The sequence below is a fragment of the Sinocyclocheilus grahami genome, unplaced genomic scaffold, assembly GCF_001515645.1.
Source record: "Sinocyclocheilus grahami isolate Dianchi unplaced genomic scaffold, SAMN03320097.WGS_v1.1 scaffold995.1, whole genome shotgun sequence".
NCBI lineage: Eukaryota > Metazoa > Chordata > Actinopteri > Cypriniformes > Cyprinidae > Sinocyclocheilus > Sinocyclocheilus grahami.
In genome coordinates this window covers 848,937-856,626 of record NW_015506174.1, presented here as the reverse complement: position 1 = coordinate 856,626, position 7,690 = coordinate 848,937, and the positions used below count along the sequence as shown (strand labels likewise).

Sequence of the window (7,690 nt, the reverse complement as noted above, 5' to 3'; positions counted from 1 at the left end):
TTTTGTAGACTGCAGTGGAATGACTTTGGGGTCATGGAGTCATATCCTCTCCTCAAAGTCCTTGATGCTTATCATTTTTCATTTTCTCACTATATGACATAATTGAGATTACAGTAATTTGCCAAGGCATTTTGTTGCATCTGTGGTTGAACTGTGGAATAAGCACACAGTGTGGGTGTTTGTGTGGTTTGAACAGAAGTACAACATATACTATCCATATGTAAAGTAAATACAAGCAACACAACATTTGAAATTAAATCATTTAAGGTTACACTATATTCATCCATGTACTTTAGGAAGTTGTATTTCTACGTAATTCAAAATACATGGAACATTTATTTATTTATTTAGAGATTTGCAGAGTGCAACTTGTTAATTTTGCAATAATAATGTAAACAAGAAGTAAAGTAATATTATTCAGATTGCAATCTAATATCCAAATGCTATGTGTTACTGAATGGAACCATTGGACACAATTATTGAAATTGAATTGGTCCGAAATCCTACTTCACATAGCTATATTATATTAATTTATTAGATTGAATTAACACATTTGATTGTGTGGTTTCAGTCAGCATTTCTACTTTCAGTGAAAAAATTATTTGCTTGACACCTGGAAAATCACTAGTTAGAACACAATGTGAAATTTAGATATTCATTCATATAACACTCAAACAAATTTAAGCAAAGCAAAATGTAACACTCCTATGATTCTTTGCTGTTATGAAGCACAATATTTGCCAAACTTTGCTATGTGTCGATGCATAATCTGCTGTGGGACTGTCTTCCAAATGTTTATTTTTTATTATTGTTTTGTCTATTTCATTTTGTGAAATAATAAACTATGTATGTATATATATATATATATATAGAGAGAGAGAGAGAGAGAGAGAGAGAGAGAGAGATAGATATATGTATATATTAAAATGCATTCTTAGTTTTAATTTTTGTTTTTGTTTTTTATAAACTAATGTAAATAAAGTTCAACAAACTTAGCAACTGGACTGCTTTGACAGAGCATATAAAGAGCAAATGCAGAGTTAGGCTAACGCAAATACAGTCCACATAGGCCTACACATACAGTAACAGCTATTGATGTAATCATTCATGGCCAGCGGTCAGAGAGATCATTACACTCATCTTAGTCCATCCTCTAGAAATACCAAGGATACAAAGCATGAGATTATAGACTTTGCCAGAAAAGATACTGAGTAAATGATTACAGGCTTTTGTGCAGTGTATGAAATGGTTGGTGTAGAGTCAAGCCTAAAACAAGTCACAAAAGTGTTTTCCTTAATGGGCAACTTATCATTGCGTGGACATATACTCATGGATTTTAAATTCTGTTTCTGTTACTATTCTACAGAACATGGCACTTGGCTGTTAATTGAAATTCTGGAAAGACGGGAATGTAAGAATCGTGCATTTGAAGATCGAGACAAGATCATCATTAATTAATCAGACAGGTATATTATGCAAAGCAAAAATGACTTTATAATGTGCTCCTGATAACTGAATACATACAAAATAAAACGGAAAGACAAATCACTAAGAAATACTGCCGGAATCAACCCCTGACCTCCAGTAAAAGAGCAATGAACAGAAGAGTAGTTTAATATATGACTAGATGAGGCAGATCTCACAGAACTGATAAACAAGTTTTATAGCTGTTCTCTTGATCTATGCTTGAATCATTTGGTTGATCACTGAACTACAGCCTAATGTAGTCCAGGTCTGACTTACAGTGAAAAGGGTGCATTTTTAATGCAAATGTGCAACTGTTACCTTTAGGATCTATTTTGACCTGGTTTAGAAATTACTTAAGCTCTCTGCATCGTTGAAACTGTAATGACATCTATCCCATTCATTCATATCTACATAAACGTCAGTATAAAATTTCACTTTCCAGTAGGTTACATTACACAAAGGCTTGGTATATCCCCCACCTCCCCCAACACACACACACACACTTCTGTTGACTTCTATTAATAGTGAGTGAGTTATAAGTACTATAAGATAACTACTAAAACAAAACTTTATTTACTTTATTTTATACTGCTTTAAAAAAATGTGGATGTCCCAAAATGTATTTTGGGGGGTTTTGTCAGATTTTTGCTCACTTCTGTACAAATGTGTCCCAAAACTACGTTCTGATTAAGTAGGTACCTACACACACACACACACACACACGCACGCACACACATTTCTCTTTTTATCCAAGAGGTGGCACTGTTGAGTTTTCAAAAGGCCCATTTATCCAAAAACATCCCTAACTTTAATCATTTGCAAATAATTGTATTAATTGAAATTATTTAATTTATTAAATAATAACGACAATAATTTTGAATTATAACTTAGGGTTTATGTGTTGTGTATGACTATTTACATGTTAATTCAGACACAACATTAATTTAAGTTAGACATTAAGTAATTGTTTTATAATGATTATGTCGAAAAATCAGCTGTTATCCTCCTGACTTATCCTACGATCCTACTAACTGCATAATATTAGAAAGGTAAAAAAATAAAAACCTCCACAGAAACACAGCGTCCAGACACTCGTGTTACTAAAGTAACAGAATTGAGCATTTTGAAAAAGGGAAGGACGAAAGAGTTAAACGTTCGAAGTCCATTCAGCTCTTTCCTCCAGCATTTCCAAAATGACAGTCAGCTGACGAGAAAAGTTTTGGTTTCCGAACTCATGTTAAGTAGCTCTAAGATTCAGCAACCCCATTGGCTCGCTGCCTCGCTCCGAACCTTACGTCACGGCAGCTATAAAACTCAGCAATGCTTTTAAACTGTACTGTAGTGTGTCGAGTTTAAAAACGCTCTCAGCTCGATCTGTGTAAGCAAGAGCAATTATTTTACCTTCCACTCACCCGTTTGACCACGATGGTGTCTGCTCATGAGGAGTCAGCAAAGTGTTAAATGTTTGAAATCCAAGGCCTCCGAAATTCACTTGAAAAGAGAGGAGAACGAAATCCGATGCATCTTTGCAATAGACTGTGCCAACGAGAGCTCATAATCTGGAGTTAGGAGAGCAGTGCAAAGTCCTGTGAGGTGTCTGTTTTCCTGCTAAGAGTGAAGCATTTAAACATCATCAAGCTGGCTCACTCTCTCCCGACCCAGCCCGCTTTGACAGCTGCTTTTCACCCGCTCTGGAGGACGGTCAGCAGCAAGAGAATGGCATCAGAGCTGGCACTGAGCAGCTCCGACCTGCCCACCGGTCCCCTGGCCATGGAATATGTTAATGACTTCGATCTGATGAAGTTTGAGGTGAAGAAAGAGCCACTGGAGCCCGATCGCAGCATCAGCCAGTGCAGCCGCCTGATCGCCGGGGGCTCTCTGTCTTCCACCCCGATGAGCACGCCCTGCAGCTCGGTTCCACCTTCTCCAAGCTTCTCGGCGCCCAGCCCTGGCTCCGGGAGCGAGCAGAAGGCGCACCTGGAGGATTTCTACTGGATGACCGGCTATCAGCAGCAGCTCAACCCGGAGGCGTTGGGCTTCAGTCCCGAGGACGCGGTTGAAGCGCTGATCAGCAGCACCCATCCGCTCCAGAGCTTCGACGGCTATGCGAGAGGGCAGCAATTCAGTAGCGCAGGCGGCGCGGGAGGCGCCATGGCCGGGGAGGAGATGGGATCCGCCGCCGCGGTGGTGTCCGCAGTCATTGCCGCCGCTGCAGCGCAGAATGGGGCACCTCACCACCATCATCACCACAGCCACCACCAGCAGCACCAAACCCCAGGGGTCCAGTCCAGCAACAACTCCTCTGCCACCCACCACCAGCACTCCCACCTGGATGACTGCTTCTCGGACGAGCAACTCGTTACCATGTCCGTGCGGGAGCTCAACCGGCAGCTGCGCGGCGTCAGCAAAGAGGAGGTGATCCGACTCAAACAGAAGAGGAGAACCCTCAAAAACAGAGGCTATGCCCAGTCGTGTCGCTACAAGAGGGTCCAACAGAAGCACGTATTGGAGGGCGAGAAGACCCAGCTCATGCAGCAGGTGGACCACCTCAAACAAGAGATCTCCAGACTGGTGCGTGAGAGAGACGCGTACAAAGAGAAGTACGAGAAGCTCGTGAGCAGCGGCTTCCGAGAAAACTCGTCGAGCAGCGACAACAACCCCTCATCCCCGGAGTTTTTCATGTGAGTTTCCTAAAAAGCCTTAAAAAAAAAAAAAAAAAAAAGTTTTTCAAAGTTTTGTTTTTCAGTTTTGGGGGTTGCTAGAACAAGGCTGGCTTTTTTTTTTTTAAGAACTGAAGTCAGTTCTTGAGTTTTGGAGACTTGTTGTACAACCAAATTGAATATACACATTTATATTATTCTCTAAATTACTTAATATTTTGATGTGTATGCATATACACTCATGATGTTGACCTTCATTCAACTTTTGCATTTTTTTTGCCAAATATGAAAGTTTGCTATTTTTATTTTTACATATATATTTTTGCACTTTTGCCAAAGTCCAAGGATTCCCCCCCCCCCCCTCCATTATCATCTCATGCCTTCTGCTTGCTGTTTTGTGACTTTACATGATAATCTATTGACTATATAAAGAGACATGTCATTGAAGTGCCTGCATGCTGGACATGTATGGTCTTTTTGTTTGTTTTTTATTCCCCCTCTGTTTTTTATGTGCTTGAAAATGAACTTCTACTTGGAAAAGAACTTCTGCTCAGCATGGCACTCATACATTTATTTCATTTCCCAATCACTTTTTTTGGAATACGGACTAAAAAAGTGAAAGGAGCATCATGCCATCATCCTCCCCATGAAAAAGTTGATCCATACAGTTAATTCTCTGTTGAGAGCCAACTGGAAGCAGTGTTGCGAGGGAGAGAACAAGGACCTGGTTTCTAAAAGGAATTCTCCCTCTGGGACTTAAGTGTTGTTGCTAAAAGCGGTTTGTGTATTTAATGTCAAACCTTTGCATTTTGATAACTCTGGAATGAACTACTTTTTTTCATCATATAAGAACAGTTAGAGGTACTTCATGCCACAGGTTGACACGAAGAAGGTGACTTGGAGTTTAGATGTTGCCTGTTTTTTTTTTGGTAGAAGTTTGGGAAGGCTCCAAGTTTGCATACAGCTGGATTTTTATAATGCGTAACTTGAGCTTTTTGCAGCATGTACTTGCAATGAAAACAACAGTTTGACAGTTGTAGTTCCTATTGTAGCCTGCCATTTACTGTATTTTAAAACCAAAGTATTAAAGTAGAATTTTAAGTCAACATGGAAAATCATGCATTTAGAAAAAATAAATGTCTGATATAAAATCTGACCTATTTGGAATGAGTTGCACTAAATGTAGCTTGTAGCAAATTATATATTGCATATTGGAATCTTATCGAGAACGCTAATTTAAAAGGCACCCATCATGGCTTTGCTGAAAACTAAAGGATATAATCTTGTATATATATATATATATATATATATATATATATATATATTGTCAAGCAGGACTCAATTCTCTTTCTTTCTTTCTTTCTTTCTTTGTTATGTTGTTAATACATTAATTAATTATTTACATGGCAATAATGTAGTAATCAATATTAAAATGTCTGGACATTGTTTTATGGTCAGGGATTGATACCCTGCTTGTATAAAATCAGGATATACCGTTCATCAATAAATTCTTAAAACTGTTAATTATTATTTTTTTCATATATATTTTGCTGTGCAAAATTATTTTACCCACTAACCATATGTGATGTTCATATATGCTTATTTTCTTTTAATACAATTATAATGATATGCAATAAAATGCAATTTGGGCCACTTCAAGTCTGCTTTCTCTGGGTTGTTTTTTAAAGTTTTATAAAAAAATTGTATTAGTTGTTTAAATCATAGTTATTGTTAGTAGCCTGTTTTTATTAGTCTTATCCAGTGCTTGCATTGCGCACAACATGTTTGTCATCTTAAAAATAGACTGTCTAGCGCAAGATTCAGACTGAAACTATGTAAACAGCATTTGCTCATATCATGTAGTTGTTTGGCTCAAAATACAACTATTTGTTAACATCACAAAGTGCTAATTTTCTAAAGCTTTATACAAACACTATCTCATAATCTCACAAGTATTCTTTGGAAAAGACTACAGGATTACAGAGCTTTTATCACATAATGTTTGATAGAGTTTAAATAATGCATTTTATGGCAGACAACGCTGGAACATTCCAAAGTTCAACACCATCTCAATTCAATGGACTTTGCTTTATGTTTAGAATGAAGTTATAGCGCCACTGTAGGTGTCACCTTTCTATCTTTCTTTAGTAACGCACAAGAGAAATTGTGGATTAATTGATAAAAAAGCTATCCCTTTTAACTGGGTGCAGGTTGTGTGTGCTGTGTTGCACAGAACAGTCCTTGAAACTCCTGGAACAGCCGTTTGCTGTATTTTAAAACCAAAGTATTAAAGTCGAATTTTAAGTCAACATGGAAAATCATGCATTTAGAAAAAAAAAGTCTGATATAAAATCTGACCTATTTGGAAAGAGTTGCACTAAATGTAGCTTGTAGCAAATTATATATTGCATATTGGAATCTTATCTAGAACGCTAATTTAAAAGACACCCGTCATGGCTTTGCTGAAAACTAAAGGATATAATCTTATATATATATATATATATATATATATGAAGAGTTCAGATGCAAAAGCCTCTAAGTGCCATCTGAAATTTTCATCTAAAATGAGGGGCCTGATAAAAATGCTCATTTTAGAAGAAGATTTCAGACGGCATTTAGAGGCTTTTGCATCTGAACTCTTCATATATATCCCTTTTATGCCATTACAGATACAGATACATTACAGATACATTTAATCTTCATCAAGATTAACAGTGGTCAGTTTGTTCTGAGATTTGTTCTCTAATTACTAATTTTGTGTCGTTCCTCCATGTGAAGGAGACGGCTTTGTCGTCCACCTCTCCTGAAACAAGAGCTGTAGAGGAGGGAACAGGAGATCGGGCGAGAGAGTATAGCTGGAGAGTTGAAATGATTTCCCCAATGATTAATCGCTCAGAAAGGGGCTGACTTGAGCCATGTAAAAATTATAAATCATGAATCTGTATGGCTGCAGCTGTGTCCAAACTGGGCTTTTAGCATGCATGCGAAAACTGCAATTTGTTACAAATCTCTCTCTTATGTGCACATATTTCAGTACTTTGAGTTGGCAAAACCCTAGACATCTCCTTAAACTCAGTGTGCACTGTAGAAATTAAGGAAAGCACAAACTGTAACTTGACATTATTATGATCTTATCTGCTTTCTTAAATTTGAAATGTATTAATGTTGTTACAGCTGCGCTGTTATGATCCTCAATTTTGAAAATATATATATGAAGAGTTCAGATGCAAAAGCCTCTAAGTGCCATCTGAAATTTTCATCTAAAATGAGGGGCCTGATAAAAATGCTCATTTTAGAAGAAGATTTCAGACGGCATTTAGAGGCTTTTGCATCTGAACTCTTCATATATATCCCTTTTATGCCATTACAGATACAGATACATTACAGATACATTTAATCTTCATCAAGATTAACAGTGGTCAGTTTGTTCTGAGATTTGTTCTCTAATTACTAATTTTGTGTCGTTCCTCCATGTGAAGGAGACGGCTTTGTCGTCCACCTCTCCTGAAACAAGAGCTGTAGAGGAGGGAACAGGAGATCGGGCGAGAGAGTATAGCTGGAGA

The 7,690-nt window shown here is 37.7% G+C and overlaps 1 protein-coding gene across 1 annotated transcript; it reads left to right on the top strand.

Annotated features, from left to right (window-relative positions):
- Positions 1-2,820: 2,820 nt before the first annotated feature.
- On the top strand, positions 2,821-4,161 carry LOC107565340 (transcription factor Maf-like). Its single transcript, XM_016250558.1, has one exon. The coding sequence runs from the start codon at positions 3,184-3,186 to the stop codon at positions 4,150-4,152; it is 969 nt and encodes a 322-aa protein (XP_016106044.1). The 5' UTR covers positions 2,821-3,183; the 3' UTR covers positions 4,153-4,161.
- Positions 4,162-7,690: the final 3,529 nt, after the last annotated feature.

Excerpts from the sequence above, each read along its gene's own strand:
- LOC107565340 (XM_016250558.1), top strand. The coding sequence starts at position 3,184 with ATGGCATCAGAGCTGGCACTGAGCAGCTCCGACCTGCCCACCGGTCCC.